Genomic DNA, 18,537 nt, shown 5'->3' on the forward strand with positions numbered 1-18,537 from the left:
AGCCGCATGATCCATATTTAATCCCAATTCTTCCACATCAACAACATCAATATTATCAATAACGTCTTGTTCGATGTTCAGAATGTTTGGCATGGGATCTAAAAAAACACAGAGATAAATTCGAGATTGACCGAACGCATGGAGAAATCCACTTAGCTTGAGGAACGAGTTCGATTCAGGACGAAACCGAAAGCCCAGAACCGATCTGCACTGCCTCGACATTGGCGTAGTGAAACTGATGGATGGGATTCTATTGTAGCCTAGACATTTAAAATGCAATATTTTCGGGGCATTCATACGTAGATTTATATCATCCCATCCAGGACCGGTAATATCGAAGCTTTCAAGGAGTGGGAATTCGTAACATGAAGAAAAGTCGAACGAGTCGGTGGATACTATCACCAATTTTAGAGACAGTTCCTTGAGATAAGTAAACTTATGGCCGTGAAATCGAAATCGAGTACTGCTGCCATGAACGTAGATTGTTTCGATAGTGGGGACCGACAGGATGTCAATGCCGCAGACTTCGTCTTCGATTTGTTTGTTAATGAAAGTGAAGTGCTTGAGATGTTTGAGGAACAAGTCGACGCTAGTAAAATGCAAGCCTTTACACTCTTCGAGACGAATACTTGTGATCAAAGGGCAGGTCCAGATTATATTATTGATAGTATGTTGGTCGGTGAACTCGACATTGCGTAGACAAATTAGTTCGAGACGATGAAAGAGTACGTTGCGGTCGTATTGGGGGAACTTGCATCGAACGAGACGTAAACTGGTGAGAGATTCGGCATGAAAGAAAACGGAGGGGAGATGAAAGTACGACGACGACGACGAATCGGGTGCATGGAGGTCAATAGAAAGAAAAAAGGCCTTGACACCGATTGACTTGAGCATTGGGATCCAGTTTTCGAGAAGGGAAGCGGAATCGGAACTATTTAAATCGAGGTGAAACTCCTCTATACGATGATGATTGTCTTTGCTGAGGTGTGACTGTACAGCGTTGATGAATAATCTGGTGCGGTGAGGTCCACTGAATAAGGGTGATCCCTCACTGTAAGAAATTGTTAGCCTGTTTTGCCAAAGAAAACGCCATGATTTGGACAAGACACAAGTTTTAGCTGCATCCCTTTTGGACATGAAATATATTATGTTGTACAGTATTTCTTCTGGAAGATTCGATATCCTGTCGTCTTCTTCAACTCTTTCATCCATCATCATACGATTAGGCATGGAAATCGGAATTTTCGGAATAAAAAAAAAAAAAAAAAAAGTTCGAACACACAGCAGAGAAACAAAAAACCAACAACGGTTAATCTCTCCACGGATTACTGTGAAGAAAGAAAGAAGAAATTGGAGGATTACGTAAAAAGTAAAAACAGATGTAGGGTTAGTGTAGTTTGTAAAATGGGCCAATATTTTATGGGCCATAAATTTTTTTTAAAGCAATTAGTCGAAGCCCACATCAGCAACTTTGGTTTTAATATGAAAATCTTTATATACATAATTATATATGTAAATATGATAAAATTTTCGGAAAATATCGGGATTATATGGAATTCATTGCGGATCCGAATTCGGAAATTCCGAATATTCCATATCAAATTCCGATTCCGATCCGATTTATTTCGGAAATTTCGGAAATCAGGCTACAAAAAATTACTCCAAAATAAAAAATATTCAAATCGGAATCGGCGGAAATCGGAAATTTCATTCCGATTTCCACCCCTAATCTATTACCAAAGTATTATTATTCACAGAAGAGCCCAGATAATTAATTGCCTGCCGCCCCCTAATTAAAATCCTATTCATGAAAATTTCAACTATTTATTTGAAAAAAAGTAAAACAAGTTACCGCAAATTTATAATCATTTATGGGATAAATTACAACCGACCCCTTGAGGGATGGTCAAATTACGGAAAAAATCTCTCGTGTTTGGATAATTACGACCACCCTCAACTATAAATCTTTCTTACACTACCTTCACTGCAGTGTCAAAATTTAGTGGGATCTTCTAGATTATATGGAATATTCTCAATTTTGTACTTGTTTTATCTTATTCGAGCTCCACATTTTGAAGCAATATGATCATCATATGTGTTTTTTGGGTTGTAAATATCAGATTGTGGTGCATGAGAAACTGCATTTTGCACAAAAACGAGTACAAACTAGAGAACATTATTTCCACGGAATCTAGAAGATTATATTGAATTTAACACCGTAAGGATAGGCGGGTAAGAAGATTCATAGTTAATGGGTAGTTGTAATTATCCAAACATGAGGGATTTTTTCATAATTTAACCATACCTCAAGGGCTGGTTGTAATTTACCCTTATTTATACTAATATTGAATAGTCAAATTCCATTAAAATCGTAATTCCTAATTAAAGTAGAACAACATAATCTTTTTTTAGATTATTCCTTTAATTTTATTATTTTGTCCTGTGCATATAATATTATTATCTTGAGAGCGCGGGAAAATTGAAGCTAAAATTAAAGTTATACTAATAATTAAGGCCGCTAATTAATTTTCCTCGACTGGGGAAGAAGAAAATGGAGAAAAAAGGCGAGAAGGAATTCCCAGCATTTCCGTACAAACCCTACTCCATTCAGCTCGATTTCATGAAATTCTTGTACGAATCTCTTGACAGAGGCGGAATTTCCATGCTCGAGAGCCCCACTGGTACGATCGAGTTCACCCTTCGTTTGATTCAATTTTTTTTTTTAATTTTTTTGTTTCTCATTTGTATGCATAATTACTGTAAACACTCGAATCCGGATTTCCCCCCTGTTTGTAGATGTTAGTTAAATGGGTGATTGGGTTATGGTAACAGGGACCGGAAAAACCCTAAGTATGATATGTAGTGCACTGCAATGGCTTGTGGACAGAAAAAAACTGGAGGGTTTGCAAAATCTGGGTGAGGGTAACGACAACGTTGACGCTGATGAGCCCGATTGGATGAGAAACTTCGTACCGAATAAAGAACCTGAGAGGAAAAATCTAATACACAAGAAAAAAATTGGGTCCCGTTCGAAGGAAAAGGGAGATGTATTTAGTGATTTACACAGTCTTGGTGTAAAGGGAAAAAAGAGTGACGACAGTGAGGCGATAAATGTGAAGGTGAAAACTGGGGTTGATGAGGTGGATGATGCGATTTTTTTATTGGAAGAATATGATAGTGATGCAGAAAATGGTCGGAAATCGAAAAGGAAGAACGGTGAAGCGGAGGATTTTTTATCGAGCGGAGAAGAAGAAGAAGAGGTGGATGGGTTGGGTGAGGAGGAAGTGGAGACTCGATTGAAAGTTTACTTTTGTAGCAGAACACATTCGCAGCTTTCGCAGTTTATGAAAGAGCTGAGGAAGACTAAATTTGCTAGTGAGTTGAGGGTTGTTTGCTTGGGTTCGAGGAAGAACTTCTGCATCAATGAAGGTACGAGAAATGTTGCTTTAACCCACCCTACTTTACATGGTTGTGTTGCAATTTTTGCAATCGTAGGACTTTGAATTTCAGTATGATGAATGTTTATTTTAGAGGTGCTGAAGCTGGGGAATTCGACTCGCGTAAATGAGAGGTGCTTGGAGCTTCAAAAGAATAAGAAAAACGGCGCTTCTAAATTGAAGGTATATATGTAAGCATTTCCTCGGATAAAAGTGGATTTGATGAATATTACGAAAATTTTCTTGTTCGCATTTTTTTACCTCCCCGTTTATGATTAGAAGAGATTAGCTTTGTGTTCTTTGACAAATCAAGGGTTTTGCATTTTGTGTGTGATGGCTTGCATTTTGTGCTTTGTATAGCGTCGTCATTAACAACAGGGCCAAAGCATTATAATATTACGAAAATAATGTTCTGTTTGATTGAAGTCATCGTGTTGATTTAACAGAAGTTGGTTTCTGGAAAAAGAATACGTTGCAAGAGTTCATCCTCCGGATGTTCTATGCTAAGGAGACGGAAAATAGAGGATTTCAAGAATGAGATTCTTCAAAAAACGGAAGCTCTGGATATTGAAGATCTTGTTCGAATGGGGCGCAATTTGGAAGGTTGCCCTTATTACGTTTCGAGAAGAATGTTGCCTACAGCCGATCTCGTTGTTCTTCCTTATCAGTCTCTTCTTTCAAAATCATCCCGCGAATCATTAGGTTTAAATATTAAAGACAGTGTTATTATCATAGACGAAGCTCACAATCTAGCCGATACTCTCATCAGTATGTACGATGCAAAAATTACAGTCCCTCAGGTAAATATTAGTTATGTCGTTTTTTTTTTCCTGAAATATTGCTTAGTTACTCTCGATTCATTTTTCTTTCAACGATTTTCTCTCCTTTTTTTTTCAGTTGAACCAATTGCAGTCTCACTTGGATGGATATTTCCGACGATTTCGTAATCTTTTAGGACCGGGGAATAGGAGATATATACAGACTTTGATGACCCTCACTCGGGCCTTTTCACAATTTCTGTCTGCTGGTAATAAATTTGTGAACCAAACCGATCCCGTGTGTAATAATACTGAGGAGATTACGAGTACGTCTGATTTTACAATGACCATCAACGAATTTTTATTTGCTCTGAACATTGACAACATAAACCTGGTCAAACTGTTGCAGTACATGAAAGAGAGTAACATAATTCACAAGGTAAAAAGGTTTTTCTTATTCTTATTCGACATTTGTTCCATTGTAATTGAATATCAAATACTCTTATACGTCGTCTTAGGTCAGTGGGTATGGAGAAAAAGCTGCCACCTCGAGAATCGTTGGTGAAGGGAAAGCAATTAGTGAGGGGGAAAGTGCAATATCTGGTTTCAGGGCATTAACCGACATGCTTTCCTCTCTGATAAATAATGACAGCGACGGCAAAATAATAGTCTCGACACCTACACAAACATGCAACGGTCTCGAAGGAGGATACATAAAATATGTTATGCTTACCGGAGAAAAAATATTTTCCGAGGTTTGCCTGATTGCTAACTCTGCATCTATTTTATTCTAGAATCTTCGATTTTTTTTTATTGTTTGAATCACGATAAACAATTAATTTGGATAGGTTGTCGATGAAGCTCATGCTATCATATTGGCTGGAGGAACTTTGCAACCTATAGAGGAAACAAAGGAAAGACTCTTCCCATCAATACAGCTACATCAGTTACCATTCTTTTCGTGCGGTCATATAATTCCTTCTGAAAATATTTTGCCGATCGCTGTTAAGCATGGACCTTCGGGTCAGTCCTTCGATTTTAGTTTCAAAAACAGAAGCTCACCAATCATGGTACGAAGCTCACTTTCCACTCTGGTTAATACAATATACTAAGTAGAATATTATTTGTTCGTAAACTTCACTTTGGACTGAAATTGCAGATTGAAGAGCTAGGACTTATGCTGTCTAATCTAGTATCAGTTGTTCCGGAAGGTGTAGTTGTATTTTTCTCGTCATTTGATTATGAGAGCCGAGTCTATGATGCATGGAAGGCATCGGGGATTCTGTCAAGAATTAGTAAGAAGAAGGAAATCTTTAGAGAACCGAGAAAGAGTACAGATGTTGAAGCTGTGTTGAGAGAATACAAACAAACGATTGATGATTTGGCAGTTAATGGTCCCACATCTTGCAATGGTGCGATTCTCCTTGCTGTTGTTGGTGGGAAAATATCCGAAGGTATCAATTTCAGTGACGGAGCGGGTCGTTGCATAGTAATGGTCGGATTGCCCTATCCTAGCCCGTCGGATGTTGAATTGATGGAAAGGGTGAAGCATATTGAAGGCCTTGGTCGAACAATCCCGAGTAATAATCCTGTCTGCGGTGAGACAGGTTTTCATGTTCTTAAAAGATGTAAGGGCAAAGGAAAAGAGTATTACGATAATCTTTGCATGAAAGCTGTGAATCAATCGATAGGTAAGTGCATGCTGCTTGAATATCGTACGTATGGCTTCTTATTATATATAGTTGTGATTTTCTTGATTGGTGTGATTTGTTTTGATTTGTAGGCAGAGCAATTCGGCATAGAAATGATTATGCAGCGATCCTATTGGTCGATGCACGTTATGCTTCTGATTCGACAAAAAGAGGGTTTTCTCACTCAACGGAAAAGCTGCCAAAATGGATCAAGAATCAGCTGGTTCCTACAGTTCCTAATTACGGAGAAGTTCACCGATTGCTGCATCAGTTCTTCAAATTCCACAAAAAGAAGGGATTCAACGAGTAAATAAATTGTTGGTATTTACAGTATAGTTATTCGGAAGTTCATTTCTTAGCCAAGGTAGATACGAATTACCAATTACGAATCAAGTCGATTATGAGTTTATTAGCATTAAACATGTTCAACTGATCCAGAAAAAAAATAAAAATATGATTGATTATTCTCTTTGATTGCAACACACACACACACACACACACAGATGTGGGACAACATTTTCCAATTTCCACAGACCAGCTGACCTGGTGTGCACTGTATGGATAGATACATAGTACATTTAATTATAATTTTCCCCCAAAAAAATTCCAATTTTATAGCAGTTGGATTATTAGGTTCACTTAGCATCAACAAAATGAATGGCAAAAAACCAATGATAAAGCAGAGGTTAGATAGATATATATTGTTAAAAAAAAAACTCTAATGAAAGGGACTGGCTTGTGCATATATTAAAATTGCCTGTATCTCTATTCTCTTGTTTCAATCACTTTTTGCTAAATGGTCCCTTATCCCACTTTTTTCAACCAACATCACCCTCCCTAACTTCTTATGACTTGTAGTAGGGGTCCAAAAACAACTCTTCCATATTAATGCTATTTATGACCTTTTTTTTTTCCCTACAATTGTTATTATTATTAATTTTATTATTTTTTAATAATTAGCAATCCAACAAATTAGTACACTTCAATTAGCACATGATAATGTGGTAATCTAACAATGGCCTAATGAAACTTAGGACTGCAGAGCCTATCTACCTAAATGTACTTGTTGTGTACTTAAAATTAATAATTATTTGGAATGAATGTCTAATTCAATCTATATTTGTATTATTCTCCTTTAAATAACACTTTGGTTGGCCAAAGCTCAGAAGTTTATCCCTTCATCCTTGTCATTTGTTTCAAGGTACCCCAAAACAAAACTTAAGCTCTTGTCATTTTCTTGCTTGGTATTATATTATAGTGCATACAAAATTTGCAATTCTTATAGCACATAAGATCAGCAAATTTGGTGCTTCTTTCTTTCTGTAACTGCAGATACAGAAACAGAGATGAGCAGCACCACAACAAAAGTAAAGCCGAAAATGCTCGTAAAAGAAACCCTTTATAAAACCAAGAAATACTGCAACAAAACTCTCGGAAACCTCAAATCCTTGGTTTTATCGAGGCGCCAAAAACTACCCAAAAATCCCATCTTTTGTACCAGCAAAAGGGTCTGCAACCAAAGGCAGGAGCTGAATAGTTTCTACACGAGTTTCTCCGATAAGTGGGATTCTACTACTAATAAGGTGGTGGAGAAGAAAGAGGGTCAACACTCACCAAAAGTGCGAATAAAGAAAGACGAAGAGGACAGCAAAAGCTCCGTAAGTATTGCAGATTGCAATGAATTCGAAGACTTGAAACGAGAGAAGAAGGAAAGCAAATATGTTGCAAGAAAGCAGAGAGATTCCAGTTTTCGAGCAGCTGATGCTTTAGCTCGAAAGATGAAAGAATTAGACATGATGGATGTGAATGATATGGATCATGTGATGGATGTAGAGGAGGTGCTTCATTACTACTCTAGACTTACCTGCCCTGCATATCTTGAAATTGTCGACAATTTTTTCGTTGATATGTACTCGGAATTTCACGTACCGCAGCCATCGAGGAGTGTCAACAATTCAATGCGGAAACTGGGCTCAGCCAGTGTTCACAGTTCAATGAGAAGTCTTGGCCCTTTAAAGCTATAAGTATCTGAAGTTTAAAAAAAAAAAAATCAAAAATATCAATGGCATCTGCACATGAATTCATCGTCTGTCTCCTCCATTATCGTCCCTGTGTGTTTCTGTAAGCTCAGTTGCAGTTTCTAACTTCTTCAATGTATGTTTATTGTATGCTGAATTCTTACCATTTCCACCAATAAAAAGGAAAATAAGTAGCTTCTTTCATTATTCATACTGATATGTTTTATTCAATTACTAAGCTATTCATAAACCTGGAGATAATGAAAAATTGCCAAGAAATGATAGGGAACACAACATGCTAGAACATGAAGACTGGATCAGGTTATTTGTACTAAGGAAACACGTTCATAACAGAGTTTCAGAAAAGGTTAAAGTGGATAGGAAACTGACTTTAGAGTTGAGAAACTTCATCTGTAAAACTCAGTTTACTTTTCGGCAATTGAGTCGAACTTCACCGACCGATGCATTCAGAAGATGGAGGTTGGAGAGCTTCATCATTGCAAGGCCAAAATCTCTCTTGAAGAGGGATAAATCCGAGGCATATGCTTGGACCCAAACCTGGGCTTCAGCCATGGATGTCAGCTGCTGATCAACAAACAGTAATCCTTTGCGTTGCAATAGACTGCGGTAGTATAGTGTGCCAAAATCTTTTCTAGGTCCTTCGTAGTCCATCTTCATTCCTGGATTCTGAGACGAGCTATTTTCTGTTGGTGATGGTGATGGTGATAAAGATGGTGAAGATGAATAGTATGGTGAATAGTATGCCGAAGCGGATTGTGAAGCTGATCTTGAGTGGCTGCTATTGCATTTTGATCTCAGAACACCAAGAAACTCAGCATCTATCGAAGGGTCAGGTGCATTACTTCCCTTGAAGTTAAACAGCCGCTCGTTAAAAAAGCTGCAGTGGATGGTTCCGACGCTGTGGGCACCTATGTACAAGAAGAGAAAAAATAAAGTAAGAAGAACGAAAAAAAATCCTCTGCATAGGTTGCGGAAAGATGTATGAATACTGAAGGCTAGAAACAACAGTCGTACAATCATATAGAGTATTATACAAAACTAGATTTTGATCATGTCATATTTTTTAAACTATATGCTGCATTTGAAAGAGATTGGCATCCCCAGCTTTGAGGAAATCAAACATACTCATTTCCTTGTCATGAAAAAAGAGTATGAATGTAATATACCTAGTAGAGTGATTGTCTCTCTCTCAGTAAACCCTTTTGGTTGAAATTTGTGAAGTGTTTCGTAGAGATGATCTTGAGGACTGGGAAGTCTATTAGCTTCATCTAGAGAACCTTCTTTGTTGTCCTTCCTACCGGTCAACAGAGGATAGAATGGCCCCCCAGCCTGGAACTCGAAAGATCACAAGAAATTTAATGGATATATACATATAGATTCACCACACACAAAACAAACGCAAGAGAAAGAAGGAGTTAATATAAGTTACCACGAGAACGCTTTCTCTTGCAGCAAGAACCACTATATCAGCACAAGAAACAACTCCAGGGCATGCTTCTTCGACTTCTGACTTGATAATGTCAATCACATCAAATCCCCTCAGAGATTGATTAGGAAAAGCCTCTTTCTCGCTAGCGGTTGAATTGGTAGGATCCAATAAAATTGAGGCATCACAACCCTACAAGTAATATACGGCAGAAACCATTTAAAAAACTACTACTGTATATGCATATATAGAAATGACTTGGGGGAAACCACATTAAATTCATGAAAACTAGACAAGCCTATTTCGGAACTAATATAAATTAGACCATTCAAATTCTTCCCTAAGCAAAAGATGCCGTCAAATGAAATAAAACCGAGTAAAAAACAAATCAAAGATCCCATGCCCAATCAGTAATCAGTAATGCAATCACACTAACTGTTGAGCAAACAAACCCCTAGGGATCCAGGAGAAGACTACAGCGAATTCATCCCCAATACGTAGAAAAACGGCAAAAAAATTCATCACGTTGAAATAAAACCTTGAATATCATAGAGTCAAAACTGAATCAAAGAGCTCAGGAAATTTAATTAAAGTGAGCCTTCAATATGCAAAACTACAGCGAATTCATCCCAAAACGTAGGAAAACGGCTAAAATCTCATCACGATAAAATGTAACCTTGAATATCATCGTGCCAAAACTGAATCAAACAGCCAAGGAAATGCAATTAAATCGAACCTCAAATATGCAAACTACAGAGAATTCATCCCCAAAACGTAGAAAAACGGCAAAAATCTGATCACGATGAATTAAAACATTGAATACCATCGAGTCAAAACTGAGTCAAAGAGCTCATACACAAATCAGTAATGAAATTACACAAATCAGTGCTGTTGGAGAAAACTGCAGTGAATTCAGCCCCAAAACATAGAAGAAACACCATAAATAGTCTCCTCACCACGAACTAAACACTTGAATAAAAGTCGAGTAAAAACTGAATCAAATAGTTCGTGCACAATCAAGTAACGGAATCACAATTTTTTTGAGTAAAATAACCCTAGAATTCAGTACAAACCTAGAACGAGTTCTGCCCCCAAACGGTATCAAATGAGAAAAGGCAAAAAGCAGCAGAGATCTTATCACGAGATGATTAAATCAGTCACCTCCACAACATCTGATTTAATTCAGCCCCCAAAAGTTATCATCAACCACTAATACAAAACCACAAACAGATAATGGAAGAATCGGAAGGGAAAAATAAAAATAAAATTCGAGTCACCTTGACGAAGCAGTCGTGGAAGGCGAGCCTCAGTAGAGCAGGGGCTACGTCGGGGCGAAACTCGTACAGCTCTTGAACGGTAGATCGGATGATTTGCTCAGCTGAAGGGCAGGATTCGTTGTAGTAATCGTATCTGATTCCTTCGGGGAGCACATTCTCGCCACCGTCGTTCTGCTGCAGCTTCCGATGAGACGTCGGAGCTTGGAGAGGAGGCGGTGAGTCCGAATCGACGCAACCCCTTCTATTGATATCTGCCTGCTTTTTTTTCAGAGAAATCAGAACGCAGAGTATGAAAACGACGAAGCTCAGTTTTCTGGTGAAATCCATGCTGAAATTCTACAAAAAAATCAATCAGATTCAAATTCCGGCCTCCATTTTCACTGCGTGTGTGTGTGTATTGTGTGTGTGTGTGTGTGTTGTGTTGGGGGAATGAGAGAGGGTGAGTTGCAGCAGAGCGTTTGATGGAAAAGATGTGTGCAGAGTTGGTTACAGTGAGAGATGAAAAAATGAGCGGGAGATGCTGACGTCAATGTGACGTAACTGCCCTGCAGCAGCTGGATGTTTGTTTCGGCGTCGAATGGAGATTTTTTTTTCTTTTTCTTTCATTAATTTGTTTTTTCCGTACAAAAATAATTATTTTTCCAAATATTAATGTGAATTTTAGGTAATTGGTTTTTTTAATGAGAATTAATTAATTAAAGATAATGGTTGAGAAATTGACTATTTGAGGATGGATTTTATTTATTTAGCTTCTATAATTGTTAACACTAAATATGATATTTATTTTCAGATAAATAATTTTTAGAGAGAGAGAGAGAGAAGGGGGCGGACAGCAAGTCTGTATTCATAATTTGAGAAAGAAATATTAGAATATTTCTGAAATATTTAATTATAAATGGGCTGAAATTAATAATAATTGGATCATGGGCTAGCATCTCAATCGGGCCAATTAATCAAAATTGCTGAAGCCCATGTAAATTATTTCATTCGGCCCGGTTGGCCCAAAACGATGTCGTTTTTGTTAATTTCAAATTCATGTGCATGGATGCATGCATGGCTTATTATTATCAATCAACAATATATATAATGTCTAGAATGTTCCCTTGGACTTAGGGAAACACTGAGAAAAATGTCGTATTGACTTAACTCGAGGAATCATGATAATTGTTGAATGACCACATTAACCAAAATTTAAGTTATTAGTGAAAGAAAATATATCATTTAATATTAATATATCTAATATTAATATATGCAATAATAATGAAGTAACAAGTGTAAGGAAATGTTGATATCCAATCTCCATACTCTCGACGTACTTTTTTTTTTTTCATGTAAAAGTGATGGATGTGAAATCGCATTCAGTAAGTCGGAAATATACGATAATTCGAGGGCAGGGCATATATATATGTATAGCCGATTTTGAAATTGTTACCATCCATAACATGAGTTGTAAATGCTCAAGATTTTGAAGGCGTGGGAATTCGCAACACGAACAACAGTCGAATGAATTGCTCGAAAATCTCACTTTGGCTTAGAGACAATGTTTGTATTAAACCAACCCTAGTTGCATTAGCTTAGTCGCATGTATGTAAGACCCTCAATCCAATCAAAACAACGGAAAAAAAAAACACGTAGTTTCGATGTAAAACAATTTCACATGATGACACTTGCTTGTGTTTAGTTTGTTTATTGCATTTTCACCCCTTTATTTTTCTAATTTCTATAAAACTCCCCGTGTTATTTGAATATAAAAAACCTATGTAATTTTCCTTTTTTTGGCAAACTCCCCCTAAAATCTCACTATTTAGGAGTTTTGTGCTAAAAAACATATGCATTACATATATCAACAAAGTGACCAATTAATGCAAAAGTGAAGTTCACTAATTAACCTTATAAACGGCATGGGATTTCACATGCACGTGACTAATTAGTAAATTAATGTAATTAGGTCATTTAAAAGCATATGTAAAATGTGGTTTATTGAAATTAATAGGTTAGAGCATCTTCAACAATTAGAAATATTGCACGTACAATTATGAACAATGGGAGATGTGAATATAGACATCTATATGTAGAACCGTAATATTAAAAATGAAAATGAAAATGAAAATGGAGACGAAAGCAAATCCCACAGACGAAAAATAAAGGAAATTAAAAAAAAAAAACAAAATTCTCAGAATTTGTTTGAAGTCATTAAATAAAAAAAAATATCTATAATAATTATTCCAACTTGCGACGCTTAGAAGAACTCGACTCCTCCTCCTCCTCCTCCTCCTCGCAATTAGCATCTTCACTCCATTCCAATTGAAAGCGGATATGCCGTTTTTCACTCTCCGGCAATAATGCTACCGGTTCCCATTGTTTTGTATCCGCATCTAAGCTTTCAATCCATACTTCCTCCAAATCTTCTTTCCAAGAGCTAAATTGATCAGTGTCCGAACTCTTCATAGTTAGAAATTTCCACAAAAACTGAGTGAGAGTTCCTTTTGAGGCTCTCCTCCTAGCACATACGAGAGGTCATGACCTATTTTCCACGGACGACAAATACTCAACATCAAAACGAAAAGTTTGACGAGAGGAATCCAACGGTAGTTAAACCATCGAATTCCGACCACCGGAGAGAGAGTTATGGCTCCGTAAAGCAATTTCGCAGGTGGGAACCAAATAAAAACGAGGAAGGACGACGGAGGATACGTTTGAAATCAAGAGAATAACCAAATAAATACGTTTGTAAAATGGGCCAATATTTTATGGGCCATTAAAAGTTTTTAAAGCAATTAGTTGAAGCCCACTACACCAACTTTGGTTTTAATATGAAATCCGTATACATAATATGTAAATATATAATATAATTTTCGGGAATTATTCCGAATTCATTGCGGATTGGAAATTCCGAATATTCCATATCAAATACCGATTCCAATTCGATTTTTTTTCGAAAATTTCGGAAATTGGACTATAAAAAAATTGCTTCAAAATTGGAAATATTCGGATAGGAATCGGCGGAAATCAGAAATTTCATTCCGAATTCTACCCCTAATCATCACCGAAGTATTATTATTCACAGAAGAACCCTAATAATTAATTAATGGGTATCATAAATGTTATGTTGAATTTTTCTTATAAGAAAATTTATCTTTCAATTTGTTGTTCCTAGCGTTTTGTGGAACACTCTTTAGGATTTTTTTGCAAAATTTTGACAAAAAATAGAAAAATATTGTCAAAATTGGTTTACCTTCCCTTGCGATGCATGTCTAATCTGTGTGCTTTCGGTACAAATCTTGTAATCAGCTTGTAAATCAATGTAAGTATAATCGTGAAAAAAAATCATTTTCTTGTGAAAACAAACATCTCTGAACAACCCACAGTTTTAAAAAACTAAAGTTGTAATTTGTTTAACGCAAAATAACCGGATAAAAATTCACAGAGCTTCAAGATTATTCTTCAAATCATCTTTTACGATGTTTTAATAACTTATAAGCTCTTAAACATTGTTTGGTACATTTTTCTGGATTATAAAAATATAAAAATAAGTTATTAAAAATATTTCTATGTTCTTTTTAGAATATATAATACTATTTTACAATATATTTTGTAATTGATAATATAACCTATGTTATGTTTTATATGAAAATTATATAAATTTTGAAGGGTTAAACTAAATTAAAACCTTAGAAAAGATTAATGGGTAAATTTTGTAATTAGCTTGAGTTTTGTAAAAATACAGAGTTCGGGTACAACTGCGAGGAGTTTTTTCCATAGATCTCCACTGCTATGTACTCATCAAGTATGGATTTTAAAAGGCCTAAACAGACATACAAAAATGCATGGTGGATCACAAATATCACAAGTTGACAAAGTTACTAGTGCATATTAATCACAACTGAGTGAGTAAGTGAGGATTAAAGAAAGTGATAGAATTGATCAAGTATGGATTTTATCATAAATGTCAAATTCAGCGTTACTAGTCCATATTGATTAGAACCAATTATCATCATCGTCGTCTTCATCCTCATCTTCGTCATGCGGATCGCTAAAAATAAAATCGTCATCGTTGTCGTGGTTGGGGTTCTCCTCATCATCAACTTCACCATAACCATTGTCTTCCCCTTCATCTTCTACTTCCTGATCATAGTCGAAATCGTTGTAGTGGTTGGGGTTCTCCTCATCACCAACTTCATTATCTTCCTCCTCATCTTCAGCATCATCTTCTATTCTACTTCCTGATCATAGTCGAAATCGTTGTAGTGGTTGGGGTTCTCCTCATCATCAACTTCATTATCTTCCCCCTCATCTTCAGCATCATCTTCTACTTCGTCCTGATCATATGTGTTTCAGCATCATCTTCTACTCAGCATCATCTTCTACTTCGTCCTGATCATATGTGTTTCAGCATCATCTTCTACTTCGTCCTGATCATATGTGTTGCGAATGCTAAGTGATGGAAGCGAAGAAAGAAGTTAAGAAGATAAGAGAGTTTGTAGGAAAGTACTTTATTGCTTGAGTGCTTGTTGAATTTCTTGGATGGTTACAAATGAGGACCCTACCTCTATTTATACTAGTCCACCTCCTCAATGGACGGTGGAGATCTATTTGATCTAACGGTTGGGAGTGGTTCTCTAGAACACTCCAAAGAATTCCTAAAATATCTCTACCTACCTCTACCTACCTTGATACATTTGGGCCAACTTGGGCCTAATCCTATTTGGGCTAAATCTTGGACTTTTAACCTCCCCAACCCAAGGGAAATTGGCAAGGGGTTGGGCCAAAACTAGCGGGCCGTGACATCCTCCCCCGCCTAATACGGCGACGTCCTCGTTGCCTCGAACAAGTGGAGACGATCTTGAAATTGCCACAAGTCTTCCTTCGTCTCCCACGTTGCCTCGGACTCGGGTAATCTCTTCCATTTGATGAGGCATTGAATACTCGGTGGAACTCCCCTACGTCGCTTCAATTGTCGGCCGAGCACTTCATCGATCTCCTTATCGTATGACTTAGTCATGATGGGTGGTGCTCGGTGCGACTCTTCTCGGCTGAAGGGCAGGATTCGTTGTAGTAATCGTATCTGATTCCTTCGGGGAGCACATTCTCGCCACCGTCGTTCTGCTGCAGCTTCCGATGAGACAGCGGAGCTTGGAGAGGAGGCGGTGAGTCCGAATCGACGCAACCCCTTCTATTGATATCTGCCTGCTTTTTTTTAAGGGAAATCAGAACGCAGAGTATGAAAACGAAGAAGCTCAGTTTTCTGGTGAAATCCATGCTGAAACTCTACGAAAAAATCAATCAGATTCAAATTTCGGCCTCCATTTTCACTGCGTGTGTGTGTGTTTTGTGTGTGTGTGTGTGTTTTGTGTTGGGGGAATGAGAGAGGGTGAGTTGCAGCAGAGCGTTTGATGGAAAAGATGTGTGCAGAGTTGGTATTGGGATTTTGCAAAATGTTATCTATTCATCTGTGGCCCAATACCAGCATGCAACCAGCCCATCTTGGAGCAAGCCCATACTTGAAAAGCCCACGTGGAGAATTGGTCTTGACCCAATTAAGAGGTCAAAACGTGAAAAGCGATTAATTTCTCCACCGAAATACTGATCTCGGCTCTCTGCTTTTTCCATCATCTTTTTTGGTCCGATTTCTCCGCCGGAAATCTGTGACACTAATATCTGGACTCCTCGATTTCTGCTGAAATCGGTTCTTGGGGGCTATTAAATAGACCTCTTCTTCGTGAGAGAAAAGAGACCAAGAAAATTCAACCTACTTTACACCTTGTTCTAAAAACTTTTCTTCGTGATTGATTCGACTCTTTGTGAGTCTCGACTCTTTGTGAGTGGTTGGGTGTTGGGTTGAGTGCTGTGTGTGTTTGATTTATTCGAACTCTTGGTTCTTTGTGAGTTGGGATTTTTCGGGTTTTTTCGGTTCGAGATCTGTGAGGAATTTGGGCTGTTGGGCTAGTTCCGGTGGGCGCGGGGCTGCGACTGGTGAGTCTTGGACGAGGACGAATGGGAATTGAGACTGAGTCGGGAACCTCAATCGTCATCAGAACTTCATCTTCCCGCGAATCTGTGTGATTCGCCGTGGTTTCGTTTTCCCCCCTTTATTACTTTAGTTTTATAGTATTTATTTGTTTCTTACCTTTTTGCAATTATTCTGATTTGTTAATGTCTTCATAATTGTTATGCTTATGATTTGCAGTTGTTGTTAGGTTTAAATAATATCAGTAGTAATTGAATTTCTGTATCCCTATTCCCATAATTGTTTTGCATATTAAATTAATGTTATAGAATGGCTATTTTTATTTCGATTGTTTCTCCGGACGGATACCCATCAGTTGGTTATAGTGAGAGATGAAAAATGAGCGGGAGATGCTGACGTCGATGTGACGTAACTGCCCTGCAGCAGCTGGATGTTTGTTACGGCGTCGAATGGGGAATTTTTTTTCCGTACGAAAATAATTATTTTTCCAAATATTAATGTGAATTTTAGATAATTGATTGTTTTAATGAGAATTAATTAATTAAAGATAATGGTTGAGAAATTGACTCTTTGAGAATGAATTTTATTTATTTATTTAGCTTCTATAATTGTTAACACTAACTATGATATTTATTTTCAGATAAATATTTTTTAGAGAGAGAGAGAGAGAGAGAGAGAGAGGGGGGGGGGGGGGGGGGGGGGGGGGGGAACAGCAAGTCTGTATTCATAATTTGAGAAAGAAATATTAGAATATTTCTGAAATATTTAATTATAAATGGGCTGAAATTAATAATAATTGGATCATGGGCTAGCATCTCAATCGGGTCATTTAATCAAAATTACTGAAGCCCATGTAAATTTACGGCCCGGTTGACCCAAAACCCATTTCCCCATCTGACCCAAAACGATGTCGTTTTTTGTTAATTTCAAATTCTCCACCATAAACATGTGCATGCATATATATATAATGTCTAGGATGTTCCCTTGGACTTAGGGAAACACTGAGAAAAATGTCGGATCGACTTAACTCGATGAACCATATAATTGTTGAATGACAACCTTAACCAAAGCTTAAACTATTAGTGAAAAGAAAATGTATCATTTAATATTAATATCCGCAATAGAGAGTGTGGAGATCGGATATCAACATTTCCTTATACTTTACAAGTAATATTACTGTTTGGAAGAGTAATATTATGAATATTATTTTCCCGAACAGTAATATTATTAATATTATTGTCTAAGACAGTTAAATTACTGTTGGAGACAGTAATTTAGCAGCCAAGGCAGTAATATTAATTAAATTAATTTTTTTTAAGAAAAAAATTTCAAAAAAATAAAAAAATCAATTAACAGTTAAGTTACTGTCTCCGACAGTTAAATAACTGCTGGAGACAGTAATATTAATTAAAATATTTTGAATAAAAAAAAAAGTCAATTAACTGTTAAATTACTGTCTCCGACAGTTAAATAACTGATGGAGACAGTAATTTAGCAGCCAATACAGTAATATTAATTAAAATATTTTTTTTAAGAAAAAACAAAATTATTAAAAAAAAATTAAAAAAAAAAAGTCAACGCCGGTCTTCGGCAGTCAACGGCGGCGACCGGCGGTCTCCGGTGGTGGCGGGTCAAAATTGGGTCAAAATTGAAATTAGGGTTAAAATTGGTTAATTGATGAAATTGGGCTAAATTGGGATGTAAATCGTGAAATTGGAGTTGAATTGGGGGTAATTTTGGTATATATAAGAGGATTTTCCTTATTTGCAAATAAGTTTGAATGAACTGAATTTATTTAAAAGACAAAAAAGTTGGATGTCCCTCTTTTAATTAAATGCCATTGTCATAGGCCTATTTGTCATTTGCCCTATAAACAATGGGAGATGTGAATATAGGCACTATATGTAGAACCGTAATACTAAAAATGAAAATGAAAAATGA

General features: G+C 36.9%; 3 protein-coding genes across 3 annotated transcripts; 2 read left to right on the plus strand and 1 right to left on the minus strand.

Moving 5' to 3' along the window:
* The first annotated feature begins 2,375 nt into the window (after window positions 1–2,375).
* Window positions 2,376–6,350, plus strand: LOC105975701 (RAD3-like DNA-binding helicase protein). The gene is made up of 9 exons (XM_013000914.2): window positions 2,376–2,681; window positions 2,833–3,429; window positions 3,532–3,620; window positions 3,884–4,237; window positions 4,335–4,634; window positions 4,714–4,950; window positions 5,044–5,265; window positions 5,355–5,886; window positions 5,979–6,350. Exons 1-9 carry the CDS (start codon window positions 2,552–2,554, stop codon window positions 6,194–6,196), a joined length of 2,679 nt encoding a protein of 892 aa, XP_012856368.2. The 5' UTR covers window positions 2,376–2,551; the 3' UTR covers window positions 6,197–6,350.
* Window positions 6,351–7,232: 882 nt separating this feature from the next.
* Window positions 7,233–8,113, plus strand: LOC105975705 (LOW protein: ATP-dependent RNA helicase-like protein). Its single transcript, XM_088823091.1, has one exon. It carries the CDS (start codon window positions 7,233–7,235, stop codon window positions 7,908–7,910), a length of 678 nt encoding a protein of 225 aa, XP_088679217.1. The 3' UTR covers window positions 7,911–8,113.
* A 73-nt stretch (window positions 8,114–8,186) lies between these two features.
* LOC105975704 (Peroxidase superfamily protein) lies at window positions 8,187–11,159 on the minus strand. The gene is made up of 4 exons (XM_013000916.2): window positions 10,629–11,159; window positions 9,355–9,543; window positions 9,092–9,254; window positions 8,187–8,833 (listed from the first exon to the last, which is right to left on the minus strand). Exons 1-4 carry the CDS (start codon window positions 10,953–10,955, stop codon window positions 8,325–8,327), a joined length of 1,188 nt encoding a protein of 395 aa, XP_012856370.2. The 5' UTR covers window positions 10,956–11,159; the 3' UTR covers window positions 8,187–8,324.
* Window positions 11,160–18,537: the final 7,378 nt, after the last annotated feature.

The sequence above is a fragment of the Erythranthe guttata genome, chromosome 9 (genome assembly GCF_056151865.1).
Source record: "Erythranthe guttata isolate IM_541 chromosome 9, IM_541, whole genome shotgun sequence".
Classification (NCBI taxonomy): domain Eukaryota; kingdom Viridiplantae; phylum Streptophyta; class Magnoliopsida; order Lamiales; family Phrymaceae; genus Erythranthe; species Erythranthe guttata.

Bases quoted from the DNA above. Each gene is read 5' to 3' on its own strand.
- LOC105975701 (XM_013000914.2), top strand. From the start codon at position 2,552: ATGGAGAAAAAAGGCGAGAAGGAATTCCCAGCATTTCCGTACAAACCC. The intron at 2,682-2,832 runs GTACGATCGAGT...TTATGGTAACAG, and splicing joins CATGCTCGAGAGCCCCACTG to GGACCGGAAAAACCCTAAGT. The intron at 4,635-4,713 runs GTAAAAAGGTTT...ACGTCGTCTTAG, and splicing joins AGAGTAACATAATTCACAAG to GTCAGTGGGTATGGAGAAAA.
- LOC105975705 (XM_088823091.1), top strand. From the start codon at position 7,233: ATGAGCAGCACCACAACAAAAGTAAAGCCGAAAATGCTCGTAAAAGAA.
- LOC105975704 (XM_013000916.2), bottom strand. From the start codon at position 10,955: ATGGATTTCACCAGAAAACTGAGCTTCGTCGTTTTCATACTCTGCGTT. The intron at 9,544-10,628 runs GTGACTCGAATT...TATTACTTGTAG, and splicing joins TCCACGACTGCTTCGTCAAG to GGTTGTGATGCCTCAATTTT. The intron at 9,255-9,354 runs GTAACTTATATT...TTCGAGTTCCAG, and splicing joins CAAGAGAAAGCGTTCTCGTG to GCTGGGGGGCCATTCTATCC.